This window comes from Lemur catta, chromosome 2, assembly GCF_020740605.2.
Source record: "Lemur catta isolate mLemCat1 chromosome 2, mLemCat1.pri, whole genome shotgun sequence".
Taxonomy (NCBI): Eukaryota; Metazoa; Chordata; class Mammalia; order Primates; family Lemuridae; genus Lemur; species Lemur catta.
The window spans coordinates 116,092,055-116,109,202 of record NC_059129.1 but is presented as its reverse complement, the minus strand read 5'-3'; the positions used below and the strand labels follow the sequence as shown (position 1 = coordinate 116,109,202).

Here is a 17,148-nt window from a genome sequence, read left to right as displayed (position 1 = left end):
TCTCTCCCTGTTTCTTTTCAGATCAAAACTCTATTTTGGTATTTGAAACCTCCATCAATGCTTTCTTGTTCATTCATGCATTTATTTTTATTCATTCATTCTTCAAGTAAGTAAAAACATTCTTTAGTCTTAACTAAAGTCCTCTGTCCTGGGTCCTGGGGATATAGCAGTGAGAAAAACAAAACAAAGTGAGACAAAACTCCACCATCATGGAGCTCACACTCTAAAGTATGGAAGCAGACAAGAAACAAATAATATGTCACTTGGAGATAAGCGCTATGATGGAAAAAATAAAGATATGTGAGAAGGGTAGAGATTACTGATTCAGTGGAAATTTATATAAACAATTCAGAATATATCCCGACAGTCAGAGAAGGTTACATTTGAAAAAAGACCAGAAGGAAGTGTGAAGAGTAGGCAAGCAACTATTCTGGGAAACAAAAGGGAAACAATGCTTCAAAAATGATAAGTCTTGCAAGGAGGTGAGGGTGAAAGGGTACAGCGGGACTGGAGAAGGTCAGGAAAAGTGCAGGAGCCAGAACACAGAGGGATTCATGAGCCATTTATACACCTTGGGTTTTGCTGTGGGAGAGGTGCCACGCCACTGTAAGGGTTTAGCTAGGAGCAACATGATCCGCCTCATCATTCAAGAGATCACTGGTCACCATGTGGACATTACTTAAATAAGGAGAGCAGGGCAGAAGCAGGGAGGTCCTTACAGGCACATTATATTTCCCTTGGATCGTGATGCTAGCAGTGAAAGTGGTGAGAAACGGATCTCCTGTTAGGGAATTACTTTGTATATAGGGCGACAAGATTTCCTGCCCAAATGAGGTGGGATGTGTGGAGAAAGAAAGGAGCCCAAGATTTTGAATTGAATAATCCAGAAAGATGGAGTTTTCACCAACTGACGTTGGACAACTATCCAACTACTCCTTAACAGAAAAATTCTACTTGTTTCAGTTTGGTCGGTGTCGTTCCTGGACTTACGCTACGTCTCTCATTTCCTTTGCTTAAATTCATTTTCCCACCCACAATACTCTCATTCAATTAAAAACATTTATGAACCGTTCATAATTTGCAAAGCTCTGCACTAGAAACTGAAAAGGGTATCAAAATATATTACATGGCTCTGTATTACAAAATATATGGCAGAGTAATATATTACATGGATCTATTTAAGAAAAATAATGTGTACCTGTTATTATATACCGTGATTCAAATATGCAAAATTTTCTGGATAAATAACTTTTTATAAAAAAAGAATAGTGAATAGGCACAGAAGTCCAGTAGGTACATAACAATGAAAAAGGCATGACTACTCTCAAGAAGCTTGTATCCTATGCTCAGAGTTCAATGATGGTATCCCCATACTGCATGGTTGGGATAGAAGAATTTTTCAGAATGCATTAAATGAAAAAAATGAAACACCAGAATTAAAGTGGAAAGAAATCACTGATGGGAGAATTAAATAAATAGGTCAAACCTGCTCAAGACTTGCTTCAGTTTTACTATTCCATGGTGCTTTCCCTAATGAAAAAATGCACCTTCAGGAGGTTTCCCCCACACCTCCATGAAATGAGCACTAGATTTGACTTACTCTTATGTTTATATTTGCTTAGAGGTATACATTAGATACACTCTAGAATATAAATTTGAAAGTAGGACCTTCATCTTATTTAATTTCCTTTGAACTTTATAGACACTAAAACATTGTGAAAAAATTACAAAATATACTAGAATATTATAAAATATCTCACACTACTTAAAAGTGGTTTTGAAAAAGGGGGAGGGAGGCAGAGAGTCTTTCCAAAAGCCTAGAAAACTTTCTTCTTTTGGAATATATATCTTTTGCAGCCCAAGATAGAAATCCACTAAATGTTCAAGAGAATCAGTCAAGTACTTGTTCACTAATTTTAGTTGTTAGACTTTAAGCCAGGCAACAGTACTACTCCCACATATTATGTACAGTTTCAATCAATCATGAGATGTATGATGTAAAGATTCCTTTTATTAGGCATTGCATGTTATTCTAATTTCTTCTAAAATATTTCTGATTTAAACTACCAGTGAAGACTAATTTTTCTATGCCTCTTCAGTGGGAGTGAAAATTACACTTGATGCGCAGTCAGATGATCCATGTTTTGTTCCAACTCTATGGCTTAATAAACTTGTGTCCCTGGGTAGATATTAGTAATTTGCTTTCTCACCTATAAAATAGAAATACTAAACCCTCCCCATGTCACATATTGCCAGGTTGTGATGAAGATGTAAAAAAAATAACATGGTATGGAAACACTATCAATCTTGCAGCACTCTATAAAAATAGCATATTTTTATTTACCACTACATAATGTCACCTGAGCTAGCACACTCACCTGCTATCATGCTAGTTCAGTTCTCCTGGCAAGATGCTCTTGGTCAAAATGGGACATTTCATTTAAAATGGTAGACAGCAGTTTATTGTTTTACTGACTTTGTTTTTTACTCTTTAGAGGTGTGTGTGTGTGTGTGTGTGTGTGTGTGCATTTCAAACAAAATAATCTTTAAGTTGTCTAAGGCCATCAGTGACATTCATAATATCAAGTTTTTGTCTTTTAAAGATGCTGATATTGACAAAACGATGAAAGAAATCACTGCACAATGCTGACGTTTTCACTTTGAGTCAACCACTCTTTAGTTACATAAGCAATATTTGACATTATTATAATAATGTAAATTGACATATCACTTTTATTATACTTCTTTATCGCAAAAGGAAAAGAAAAATTCAAAAAAAGATAGCCAAAAAAAAGTCATTCAAGTGAAGGAAACTTGAATCACACACATCAACTAGCTCAAAATACATAACATGTACTTACTATAAAGGTACTTCTCTTTGTCCTTCTTCCTTTGTTTATTTACTTCTGTAACATTTTTATATTCTTCATTTCTAAAAGAAATCTAAAAGACTTTTAATATTCTTAATTTCTAAAAGAAATTTAAAATAATAAATGAAAAAGCCGTAAGAATTACAATTTACAAGACCATTTAGTTACATGGTAGAGAAAAAAATCAACTAGTTATAGTTTCTATAAATAGCAATAAATAGTTGAAAAATAAAGCTGAAAATTGTGCTGTTTTAAACATTTTATAATACCTGGAAATAAAACTAAGAGAAAAGTGTAATACTATGACAAAAAACCTGAAAAGACCATTTTAAAAAATCAAAATTAATGAATAGATTATATTCCTATGTAAAATTACTCTAAATTATAAAGACATTAATTTTCCTAAATAAATGTATAAAGTCAGATAATCACAGCAGGATTTTCATGAAATTTGAGAAGCTAATTCTAAAGTTCACCTAAAAGAGAAAATGAAAATAAATGGACAAAAAAGATTTAAATAAATAAGAGGGGATAAGCCCTACCAGATATCAACATGGTATATGAATTCATGGTAATTAAAATATCATACATAAGCACAAGAATAGATCAATGAACAGAATGGATAGTATAGAAAAGACCCATATTAATACTGGAATTTAAAATATTAAAGACTTAGAATATAGTTAAGAGCATGTATTCTGGAGCCAGAGTGCCTGAGTTCAAATTTGATTCTGACACTAATTATCTGTGTCACTTGGGAACAAATCATTTAATCTCACCCTAAATTTTGACATGTGTAAAATGAAGATAATAACAGCATCTACCTATTTATAAGATTATTATTATTTTTTATTGCAAAGACCTTTATAAACTAGAAGTAAAGCTTAATCACGACAAATATAATTGAAAAATGTGTCTGCATACAAATTTAAAATTTTGTCCAAAACACCATAAAGTCAAAAACAAAAGACAGTCTAGAGAAAATATTTATGAATAGAATACAGAAAAATATATTATCCAGAATGTTAAAAAATCCTAAAATTAATAAAGAAAACTTAATCTAATAGAAAAATAAGTAAAGGAGATAAAAAGCAATTCAAATAAAAATGATACATAAAAATATGTTTGATATTACTAATAAATAGGGAAATGCATATTAAATAAAAATTATATATAGTTTTAATCTAACATACTGAAAATAAAAAGATATTTAGGTTTGACAAAAAGGAAAAACAAGTGCTCTCATGCACTGTTAGTAGATAAATATATTAATAATGACATTCTAAAAAATAAAAGGGCAAATCTTAAAAAGATTAAAAGAGTATATACTGCAATCAGTAATTCCTTTCTGAATATCTGTTCTACAGAAAACCGGAGGTGCACAAGAACATATGTACAAAGTGAGTTTTTATATTATTATTTGTAATAAAATGTTATAAACAATATAAATGCCTTAAATATAATATATTGGAATATTCATAGTGTGATGTACTAAGCAGCAATTGGAAAATAAGGCAAATCTGTATGACTCATAGGGAAAGATATCCAACTCATATTGTTAAGTTAAAATAAAGCATGTTGTAGGACTACACACATAGTATGCTCACATTTTATTTTTAATGCATTTACCTATAATACAAATTCATAATAAAGGCCAGAAAGTATACACACTACACTCTCAATGGTGATAACTTTTGTTTTGGATAATGGAAAAAGAGAAAGATACGAAATTAGACTTTCAGTTTAGTTTTTAGTATATATATATATATATATATATATATATATATATCTGTATTTTAAACATGTTTCATAATAATATACGTTAGCATCACTTATGTAAATAAAATAAATAAATAATCCATAATAGACATTCCTCTTCTACAAAGCTCCTTTTCAGGTGATTATATGATGTTTTTGCTGCCCCACATGCAATGGCTTGAATGTTTGTCCCCTCCAAAATTCATGTTGAAAGTTAATCCTCAATGTGGCAGTATTGAGAGGTGGGGCCATTAAGAAGTGATTCGGTCATGAGGGCTCTACCCTCATGAATGGATTAATCCATTCATAGATTCATGGATTAATACCTTAATGGATTAATAGGCTATGATAGGAGTGTGACTGGTGGCTTTGTAAGGAGAGATCTGAGCTAGAATACTCAGCCCCCTCACCATGTGATGATCTGCACCACCTTGGGATTCCACAGAGTCCCCACCAGCAAGAAGTCCCTCACCAGATGTAGCCCCTCCACCTTGGACTTCTCAGCATCCATAACTGTAAGAAATAAATTTCTTTTCTTTATAAATTACCCAGTTTCAAGTATTCTGCTATAAGCAACAAAAAACAGACTAATACACCATAGACTGCCCAGCCTCACTGATTTCTCTTTCCCTATGATTTTTCACTACCCAAGGAACTTCAACCACCCTCTCCCATCAACCATAATGCAAAAAAATTCAACTTTGCCCCATTTGTACTTGAAATCTACTGTGTAGAAATATAAACAAAGTTGTAGTATAATCCCTTTTTTAAAATATGTAGTTAAGATGTTTTATAAGTACTCTGAAAGTATCTTGGTACCATTAAAATTATGGAAAGTTTATAATAAACTAATTTTCCATCTTAAGAACTCTCAATCTTATGTGCATACAGATTTTTATAGTATTCAGAGATGATATTTTGTATTTCTGTGCACATACACTTGAAAATGTGGAGGAAATGGACAAATTCTTAGAAACATACAGCCTCCCCAGGCTCACTCAGAAAGAAATAGAATTCCTGAACCAATATCAAGTAATAAAATTGAAGCAGAGTCAACGCAATCCCTATTAAAATACCAACATCATTTTTTGCAGATCTAGAAAAAATAATTCTATGCTTTGTATGGAACCAGAGAAGATCCTGGTATAGCAAAATCAACCTTAAGCAAAAAGAACAATTTGGGAGGCATCACTTTATCAGACTTCAAGCTATACTACAGGGCTATAGTAACCAAAACATCATGTTACCGACACAAGAACAGAGACATAAACCAATGGATCAGAACAGAGAACCCAGATATGAAATCATCTGAATACTGCTATCTGATTTTTGACAAAGCAGATAAAAACATACACTGGGGAAAAGAATCCCTATTCAGTAAATGGTGCTGGGAAAATTGGATGGCCACATGTAGAAGACTGCAACAGGATCCGCACCTCTCACCACTCACAAAAATTAAATCATGATATAGATAACAGACTTAAACCTAAGGCATGAAACTACAAGAATTCTAGAAGAAAATGTAGGAAAAACTCTTATAGACATTGGCCTAGGCAAAGAATTTATGAAGAAGATCCCAAAGGCAATCACAGCAACAACAAAAATAAATAAATGGGACCTGATCAAATTAAAAAGCTTCTGCACAGTCAAGGAAACAATCATTAAAGCAAAGAGACAGCCTACAGAGTGGGAGAAAATATTTGCATGCTATACATCCAATAAAGGGATAATAACTAGAATCTATAAAGAACTTAAGCAAATCAGCAAGAAAAAAAATCAAACAACCCCATTAAAAAGTGGGCAAAAAACATGAACAGAAACTTTCAGAAAGAGAACAGACTAATGGCCAACAAACATATGAAAAAATACTCAATATCTCTAATCATCAGGGAAATGCAAATCAAAACCACAATGAGATATCACTTAATTCCAGCGAGAATGGCGGATATCAAAAAGTCCCAAGACAACCAATGTTGTTGTAGATGTGGAGAGATAGGAATACTTATAAACTATTGGTGGGACTGCAAGCTAGTTAACTTCTATGGAAAGCAGTATGGAGATAACTCAAAGAACTAAAAGTAGAACTACCATTTGATCCAGCAATCTCACTACTGGGTATTTAGCCAAAGGAAAAAAAGACATTCTATTAAAAAGACACCTGCACTCAAATGTTTATAGCAGCACAATTTACAATTACAAAAATGTGGAAATAACCCAAGTGATCGGCAATACATGAGTGGATTAGTAAAATATGGTATATGTATATCATGGAGTACTACTCAGCCATAAAAAATGGTGAACTAATATCTGTTCTATTATCCTGGATGGAGCTGGAGATAATTCTTCTAGGTGAAGTATCATAAGAATGGAAAAACAAACACCACATGAACTCACCCTTAAATTGGAACTAATTGATCAATACCTATGTGCACATATGGAAATAACAATCATTGGAAATCAAACAGGTGGTAGGGGTGCAAGGGATGGGTAAAATCACACCTAATGGGTACAATGTACACTATCTGGGGGATGGGAAGGGTACAAAAGCAATTTATATACCAAATAGTTTGTGATCCTGACTGAAGCCAACACAAAGGAAAGCAGAGATACAGGAGAAAAATGACAAATTGGAGATATGCTTTAGCCCCATTCTCACTCTCCTCAAACAGAATAATACCCAGCCTAGAATCTTATACACTGCAAAACTAAGTTTCTTATATGAAAGAGAAATAAAGACCTTCTCAGATATGCAACCACTGAGAGAATTCATCAGGACAAGACCTGCCCTCCAGGAAGTACTCAGAACAGTGTTACACACGGATCAGCACAATCAACACTCACCAGTATAAAATCATCCAAAATCTATGGGCAGATTTTAGACAGGAAAGGGAGAAGGACACATGAAAAGTATGGGGAATGGCAAGGGGAAAGGTACAGAGGCAGCATGAGTCTGCATGTTGATGGGAAACAGAGACAATAAGTCTCACTAGGACAGGGAATGTGTAGTGAAGTACTAGGGAGTACAGTGTAATATAAGATGGGACAGTATATTTCTTTGAAGTCTAGGAAGAAGAGTTTAGATGCACTGTAAGAATGTGGACATGACTGTAATCAGAGTGACATGACGAAAGTGTTGTTTAATAAAGGTGTAAACTGTCAGGATTAGGCAGTGTAGATTTGTCAGAAAGAATCTATCATTTAAATAGGAAGCATTGCCACAGTCTAAATGTAGAATTATGAGGGCCTGAATTTTGGTAGTGATTGCAAAGGAAATAAAGAATAAAAGCTATAAGATATTTTGAAAGAAAAAATGGATAAGCAAAATAAATAAATAAATAAATAAATAAATAAATAAATAAATAAATAAATAAATAAAGCAATGAAGAAACCAGTGCTTAGTGGGAATGTATACAAAGTGATGGTTTCCCCAAAAGAAAAAGATATAGAACATAATGTTTTTCTTCACTAAAAGAAAAATAGAATAGAAATAGATACCAGTTAGAGAAAAGAGAAAAATTTCATATAGAGTTTGAGGTGATAATGTTACCTCCAAATGTCGATATTCTATGTATAGGTGAACAGACTGAACTAGGATACATGGAGATACAGATTTTAAAACTGTAGTATGAAAAAGAAGTGAGGCACCTAAGACCAATACAACAAGCAGACTTGATGGGGGTCAGGACCCAAATTCAAGGTGTGATTGTGAAATTAAACTTGAGTAAGTCATTTAACATCTCTGAAACTCAGTTTTTAAATGGGGGTGATAGTATCTACTTCACAGTGTTTTGAACACACAAAGTGAAAGGGCCTGCAAGCTGTAAAGCTATGTAGATTAAGATACTGTGATATGGTGAAAGTCATGAGAGTTGAAGGGTAGATGTTTTAAGCTATGTATATATTAAGGGCTTTGAAGTTGAGACTTTAGCCTTCTTCCCTTGATCTAAGATCTACATCTTGCTGTGCTATGAAGTGGATGATTCATTAATACAAGCAGACATTAAAAGGTCAGTTGGCTTGCCTGCTTCTCAAACACATTAAAAATAATTCCAAAGTCTATAAATTCTGGAAAAATTTTTTAGTAATCATCTTTGGGTTTTGCTTAATTAGAGAAATATAATTTTAACCAACAAATAAAAGAATAAACCAGACAAATTTCTAATTCAAAAGTTCTTTTTCTATGGCTTATTTATTTATTTATTTTTTCTTAGAGATAGAATCTCACTCTGTCACTCAGCCTATAGTGCAGTGGCCTGATAATAGTTCACTGTAACCTTGAATTCCTGGGCTCAAGTGGCCCTCCTGCGTCAGCCTCCCAAGTAGGTGGGACTATAGGCATGCAACACCATGCCCAGCTAATTTTTTTTTATTTCAGCATATTATGGGGGTACAAAAGTTTAGGTTACATATATTGCCCTTGCTCCCCTCCCCTCTAATCAGAGCTTCAAGCGTGTCCATCCCCTAGACCGTGCGCATCGCACTCATTATGTATGTATACACCCATCCCCTCCCCTCCCACATCTGCCGGATACCCGATTGATGTTATTCCTAAATGTGCTCTTAGGTGATGAGCAGTGAAGTACATGTGGTGCTTATTTCTCCATTCTTGGGATACTTCACTTAGTAGAATGGGTTCCACCAGCTAATTTAAAAAAAAAAAAAAATTGTAAAGACAGAGTTTCCCTGTGTTCTCCGGCTGATCTTAATTGAACTCCTGGCCTCAAGCGATGCACCCATCTCAGCCTCCCAAAGTACTGGAATTACAGGTATGAGCCACCATGGCTGACCTCTATGGTATATTTACATGAGCTAAGAAGTATCTTAAATATTGCTTATACTTATCCTATATTATTACAGTTTTGAACCCTGAAGTTAGTAATATTAAATTATAAAATGAAACATTCAGGTACATTGACTGTTTGATTTAAGCATTCATAAATAATGCATTCTTGATTTTATTAGACTCTTTAAAGTTACAAATTGTATTGAAATAAATAACATTACCTTAGGAAAAATTTAAAGTATACATGCCTAAGCAGAGTACAAGTTTTTAGAGAAACAGGACCGAGTATGTTTTGTGTCCTCAGATTATATTTACAGTATCAGTATTTTATTTGTAAAGATTGAGCTGAAAAATATTTTATCAATTATGATTGATTGAGACCTATAGATATTGATATTTCTTAAGGATATTACACCTCAAGTTTAGGTACATGATGAGGAATTGCCCAATATAAATTCAAACTAACTTATGATTACATTTTCACTTTTTTTTTCTTTTCTTTTTGGTATGCTAGTCAAGTTTTGATCTCTTTATTACAGATGGTAACGTCACTTTTCCACTTCCCAAAACTATTTGAATAAAAATAAAGAAATTATCTCAATTCTCACCAATATGCATGAGCCTCCCTAGCACTAGGACAATTTCTTGATTTAATCTTTGCATCTCCATCACCTTGGACAGTGCCAGGCACAAAGTAGGCTCTTAATATCTATTTTGGAACATGAATGACTTTGTTATGATACTATATTTGTCTTATATGTCACTGGAAATATTAATCAGCAGGGCATGAACATGTTTTTATTTTGCTATATTGATTTTTTGCTTGCAAACTACTTATACATTGTTTTAATTTCACTTTTAACGCAAAATTTACACTTGGTAAATAAAATCTCTTACACAAAAATTCATGTTAGTATCTAAACAATTATTATTTCAAGATATTTACCTCATTTCCCCTACAAAACCACCATATTAATGAGAGAGAAATTTAATTTTTAAAAAATGCCCTTTCAAAAGCTATTTTTTTCTCATCTTCAAGCTCACAAAGGAATTCTTAGAGGTAGGAGGGAGTCTCCCATGCCCACTCCCCACAAAAACCCTGGAAGAAAACGAGAAATTTCCATTCAGATTTTAAAAACGTTATTGCTATGGACCGGCATGGATTTGTGTACACTGTAAAGGCATATGTTCTGAATTCTCCCTTTTTTTCCTGGATTCCCTTTTAAGCTGATATCCCATAAATACATTCTTCCTGAATCCTGTTACCCACATGCACTACAATAAAGATTATGGATCCCAGCAGTTGCTCCTGCACTCAATAAAGGACAGAGAAAAATGCACCCAGGGCAAACCTATCTGTGAACGATCTCTGTCAGCCGATATTTATTCAGTTTGCACTACATTCTTGGTGGCTTCGCAAGAAACCTTTGTCTGTGGGACGCTAAGTCCCACAGCGGCAACCATTATCTATTCGTGGAAACGACATCCGATGACTCCGCCCGGGCTGGGGGTGGGGACGAGCACCGCGTGGAGAGCTCGACTGAGAATTAAAGTGAGTGAACAAAGAGAGTCCGGGCAGCCGCCCGCCAGCGCCTCGGAGCCGCAGCAGGAGGCATCGGGCACGCCCAGAGGGCTGTTTGAATCCGCCTCCCTGGAAAAAGAGCCCAAGTAAATAATTGATGGAGATTGAGCGGATCCAGGACAAAGCTTCGCAGAAAACCAGCGCATGCGATTTCAAGCGGCTTTGGAATCTTCTGCCAAGTGCGGGATATGAGAGTGGAGGAAGGACTTTGAGCGCGGCTGCCAATCTTCCATCTCGGGCGGTGGCTCCGGCCTTTTTGTCTTCTTGTCCCGCCACCCCCCACCCCTTCCCTGCCTTCTTGCCTTTCCTCTTGAAAGTAACCTCTCTTTGGTTACCCCTACCCTGTGGTCCCTTGCAATCCCGCCCTGTCCCCTGCCCAGTCCGGTGAGGTCAGCTCATGCATATCACTGCACTTCCTGCGGAGCGTCTGGCACGGCGTGGTACCTCGCGTGTCAGCCTGCTGCGAGCCGCAGCCCCAGCCCAGCGGCCGAGCGCCGGGAAGTAACCCGCTCTCGGGGCAGCTGAGGCCTGACGTTACCGCCATTGTTTGGAGGAATCGAGTGGGTGTGAAACTGGAGCAAGCTGGCCCAAAGTCGTGCTCAGCCAGAAAGCCGCAAATAATACTGCGAAGTTGAACTTTTCCTTGGCTCCGAAAGGCACAATAATAAAAACCCTGAGATCCACGGAATACCAAAAGGAAAACGTTGGTGATTTGCATCAACTTGTTGGAAACATCGCCTCTGCTGAGAAGTGAGCAGTTCTGGATTTCTAAAGGGATGGGGATGAGAGATGGGCTGGGTCGGTAGGCAGACAAAACTTGAGATTGAAAGTGTTGGTTTGAGCCCTGCCAGGGTTGACTGGGTGGCAGTTTCCAAGGGGGAAGCCTTGAAGAGATGCAGCATCTTGTCACTTTGTGAGAACCACGTGACAGCAGCCAGGTACCTTTGATTGTGGAGCCCAGTTACTGGAACACGAACTTTCTCCTGGGTTAAAGCTGTCTGGGGCCCGAGTTTAAGCATTATCTGATGGCTTCTCAGCTCTGGAATGATTCTGCCTAACTAAAAACAAAAAGTAAGTTTGCATTGGCATATAGCTTAGTTGGGTGGCCCACGTTAGTGTGACCCAGGCTGATGAACTAGGCCACACATTTTAGTAGTGTTGTGGCTCCAAGAGAAGGTGTAGAAAATATGTTGGTGGGCATTTTTTCCCCTAATATCTTCTTTGTTCACCTTATAATACTTCTGTTTCTGGAAGGAGATGCCAGAAACAGATAGGGAAGTGGGGGAGGAGTCCTCCAGTAATATTTCTTTATAAAATGATGAATTACTGCATGCTAACTTATGATACTAAAAATAGATGACAAGTATAATGCAAGTACAGTGACTGAGAGTACAGTAACTTTCTCTCTTAATAAGAGAAAAATTTTAAAAAGCAAAACTTTATGCCTAGTCATGGCCTTTTCAGTGCTTTAGAGAGAAAGGATTCTAAGGAAAAGGTATGTAATTGACTAGCTGACTGCATCACTAGGGAGAGGAACCCATGAGGCAGTAGTTTGCTATATTCCAGATTAAGGAAGCCAGTGTTGGATTTATCTCGGAAAGATACACAATGGAAATTGATCTTACCACCATGAGGGAAGATGTACCAGCCTTCTGGGTACAGGGTCATTCTGTCTCAAAATTCATTGTATAGAAAGAAATGGGCACTTTAAAAGTACATCTTTGCCTATGATAGCCAGTTAAGAAGATGCTTAAGAATGAAAATATTTTCTATTTAGCAATTATACTTAAAACTGAAATGATTAGCAAGAACTATGAAATTGGATAAGTGTAGAAAAATTCATCACCAGAAACTTAGGGAATTCTGTAGAGCTACCCATCAACTTTTCCAAAAGAATTTAAAAAATTATTCTACAAAGCTAAAACAAAACAAAACAACAAGAAAACTTTGGGGTTGCTAATAACTAAACCATAAAGATAATTCCTAATGCCATTATTTTCTTGAAACTGAGGTTGATTTAAAATCATTTGTTATTTAGATTTTCTTTTAGTTCTGTTCTAAAGGAAATTGGGTGTATTTCTCTAAAAACAACATTGGGGGTTGGAAGCTGCTTGAGAAAAGTTTCACTTACACAAATCAAATTTTCTCTAGGAGCCTTACATCATAACCCTTTCCCTCTAATTGACACTTGGGAATACTCATTAAATAAAACCTTCTCCACTAAACTAGGCTTTAAATATAGATTTGATGGTGAGGAAAGCCAAAGGTGTAAAAGCAAGAGTTTAACAACTATAGCATGTGAACATCTCCTTTTGTTTTGGAAGCTTCTTCTCGACCTTATCCTCTTTTCTTTAAATCTCCATTCCCATCAATACATTTCTGACTTTGTATTTCACCCTTTCCAAAACCTGCTACCGTGAGACTGTAAGGTTCAGCTGCTTTCAGATCCGTCATCATTTTACTGAGGTGGCGGGAGAGGGAGACAGCGCCACCGTGGACAAAATGAGAATTGACCACCCTGCATTCTATTCCTCAAGTCAAAGCTTCTATTAAGCTCCTTCCAAATCTCATCATTTTCTGGGGCTTCTCTTGTACAGCAAAATCACCCTGTGCTCTGTAACAATGTCGACATGTGTGCTTTCCTTCTTTTGTTTCTGTCCCAGCTTAGAAAGGAAGGTTGGAGGCGGTGAAGAGGGAAGAGGATGATCTAGTGATGGACGATTCCAAATCGCATCCAGTAGGTTCTTCCTAGACTGCCATGAGTCAGCCACCGTCCGGGGGCGCTGCCCCTGCGGCAGCCGCAGCTTCTGCTGCCTCCGCAGCCCCAGAGGCTCGCCTGCACCCGGAGGGCAGCAGCAGAAAGCAGCAGCGAGCTCAGTCACCCGCTAGGCCGAGGGACAATTCGCTCCGACAGACAACCACGGCCACCCGGTCCTCGGTGGGGGCCGGCACGAAACTCAATTCTGTTCGGCAGCAGCAGCTGCAGCAGCAGCAACAGCAGGGTAACAAGACCGGGAGCCGCGGGGGGCCTCCGGCGGGCTCCCGAGGCGGCGGAGGCGGGGCCGAGAAGGCGGCGCCCCAGGCGCCCAAAGGGGCCGCGCCGGGAGCTGTCCAGCCTGCGGCCGGTGCTGAAGCGGCCCCCGCCGCGACCCTGGCCGCTGTGGGCAGCAGGAGGCCCGGGCCGCCTGAGGAGCAGCCCCGAGAGCTAGATTCCGTGCCCTCGAAACTCGGGGAACCCCCTCCGCTCGGGGAAGGGGGAGGAGGGGACGGGGAGGGAGGAGGAGCCGGCGGCGGCTCCGGGGAAAGGGAGGGGGGCGCTCCGCAGCCGCCGCCGCCGCCGCCCAGGGGCTGGCGAGGGAAAGGCATCCGCGCTCCGCAGAGGGGCGGCAGCGGCGGGGAGGGGGCCTCCCCTTCGCCATCCTCCTCTCCCGCGGGCAGACCCCCAGGCCCCGGTAGCAGAAACTCCGGAAGCGGCGTTGCAGGGGGCGGCAGCGGCGGCGGCGGGAGCTACTGGAAGGAAGGATGTCTGCAGTCTGAGCTCATCCAGTTCCATCTGAAGAAGGAGCGGGCGGCGGCGGCGGCAGCCGCGGCTCAGATGCACACTAAGAACGGCGGCGCTGGCAGTAGCCGCAGCTCCCCTGTCTCTGGCGCCCCTGCCATCTGTGAGCCCCTCGCAGTCCCCTCCGCCTCCCCAATGGCGGCGGCGGCGGAGGGCCCCCAGCAGAGCGCAGAGGGCAGCGCGAGCGGAGGGGGCATGCAGGCGGCGGCGCCCCCTTCGTCGCAGCCGCACCCGCAGCAGCTCCAGGAGCAGGAAGAGATGCAGGAGGAGATGGAGAAGCTGCGAGAGGAGAACGAGACTCTCAAGGTGAGGAGGGTGGGGGGAGTCGGGTGGGGGAGGGGAGGTGTGGGCCTCAGAGGATTAGGGCGTGTCCCGGCGGGGGTGCGAGGCCGCTAAGCCGATAGGGAGCCTTAAAGAGGGAGGGGAACAGGAAAGGAGGGAGGGGGGGTCCTCGGCCTTGTCTGGATTTGAAACAGAACCCTATCTTGGTAACGTTGGGTTTTCATTTAAATCCAAATTGGGGCTTCGTTTCTCTAATCATCATGGTTTGTCCCACTTTTTCGTGGAGAAAGCTAGAGTGAGAGAGCGAGGGAAGGCCTATAGTGGGCCCTCCTTCCAGTTTCCTCTCCTTCATTCGTCTTCCTGTCACTTGTCTAATGGAGGAGGAGGACATAAGGCTGAGAATTTGGAATTGGAATGGGGTGTGTACGATGTATGTCGGAGGGGCTGGAGGTGAGGCTACTTTTGACCCGCGGCCTGTCACCGCCTCAGAACGAGATCGATGAGCTGAGAACCGAGATGGACGAGATGAGGGACACTTTCTTCGAGGAGGATGCCTGTCAGCTGCAGGAAATGCGCCACGAGTTGGAGAGAGCCAACAAAAACTGCCGGATCCTGCAGTACCGCCTCCGCAAAGCCGAGCGCAAAAGGCTCCGCTATGCTCAGACGGGGGAGATCGACGGGGAGCTGTTGCGCAGCCTGGAGCAGGACCTGAAGGTCTGCGGCGGGGGGCGGGCTTACGGCGTGCGGCAGGGGCGGCCGGTGGGGGCTTTGGTCGAGGGCTCTTGGCGCGGAAATGTCTTCAGTGGCGACACGCAAAGAGCTCTGGGGATACAGAGTTTCGCCCCGCTGACACAAAACAGCAGGGTCCCGGAGGGGTTAGCACTGACAGGTGGGTGTAAAGAGTCCAGCGTGTGTGGCGGGCCTGGCAGAAAACGGGCTCCGTGGGCTCTCCCGGGAGTAACTGTGGCTCTTCCAGAGGTGAAGGGAAGAGGCCGCCTCCCTCCTGGGCGGAAACAAGGGCGTGACAGAGCGCAGGCTCTGGCTTGGATCTGGCCTGGAGTCTGTCTTCCAAGCCAAAGCCGGGTGGAATCAAGCACTCAAGAGGAGCACTAGGAGGACCCCTCCCAGGGAGTTGAAGCCCAGAATAGGAACAGCACCGGCAAGGGGACTGTTAAGATTTCTCTCTGCAAGTCCCCACCCTACCTCCTTCCAGGATACCTTTCTTCCTGTACTTGCCACGTAGGTAACTCCCTGAAAGGAAAACTGGCCAACTTGTGGCCGGTTTGTTGAAGTAAAGGGAGAATAAAGTAAATGAAAGAATCTCATTTTTAAAGTGAAGTTTGCTCCTTCAGAATCTCTCCCAGTGAAGAAATCTCGACCTTGAAATGCATTTTTTTAGGCAAGAGTAGTCTCCAGTTCATTTTGATCGTAGGCGGATTCATTGACAACGCAACCAGATATTGAATTAATGGCCCTAGGCAACGAAATGAATGTACTTTTAATTGTATTAGCTTCATCAAGATATAAAAATCAAATGTATAAATATTCTATATTTCTTTTAAAGAAAGCTATGAGTATGTATTTTATGAAAGTCATTATTGTATTACTTCTTTTGTTACTTTTCCTAGCATTTCTTGAGTGCTCACTATGTACCAGGCACTTGGCTAGCATCGTTCATACATTATTTCATTTAATTCTCAAGGGGGAAAAAAAAAACCTTTAAGGTAGAGATTATTAATGACATCATTTTACAGAGGCACAAGCTGCACCTTTCACAGAGGTATAGGACCCAGACCTGGAAAGCAGCTAATAAGTAGCCAGGCTCACTCTCCATCCTGTCTAAAACCACAAGCCAGTATCCTACTCCTCTGCACCAGAATGTTCCACTTTTCTTTCAAACCCTAAAACTTCCAAGATAATCTCAAAATATGGGGTAAAAATGCACAGTCATTCCAAAAAATTAATGTCAAGAACTAAAGTATTTCCTAAAATTAAGCACTTAGAATTCTAGTTATAAGATCAAAATCCAAGCCCCTGCCCCCTAATTATAAAAACTTCTGTTTTCCATTCTTTATCATAGGTGATAATGAAAACATCTACTGCAGAGTTTTATTGTAGAACTCGAGGAGATATATGAAATTTCTCTACATGTGATAAAACGCAGTAGAACATTTGTCACCATGGTGTAGGGTAGAAGTTAAGGGAACAAAATCTAGAGCCAGACTACTAGACTACTTGTTAGTTTTATGACCTTGAGCATATTACTTTACCTCTCTGAGACTCAGTTTCCTCATCTGTAAGATAGGGATAATAA

General features: G+C 39.9%; 1 protein-coding gene across 1 annotated transcript in view; it reads left to right on the top strand.

Moving 5' to 3' along the window:
- The first annotated feature begins 11,316 nt into the window (after positions 1 to 11,316).
- Positions 11,317 to 17,148, top strand: part of SOGA3 (SOGA family member 3) — a 56,943-nt gene continuing 51,111 nt past the window's right edge. The window contains exons 1-3 of the mRNA XM_045544327.1: positions 11,317 to 11,743; positions 13,657 to 14,858; positions 15,324 to 15,548. Coding sequence (XP_045400283.1) covers positions 13,752 to 14,858; positions 15,324 to 15,548 — 1,332 coding nt within the window. The 5' untranslated portion in view covers positions 11,317 to 11,743; positions 13,657 to 13,751. The remainder of the gene's footprint in view (positions 11,744 to 13,656; positions 14,859 to 15,323; positions 15,549 to 17,148) is intronic.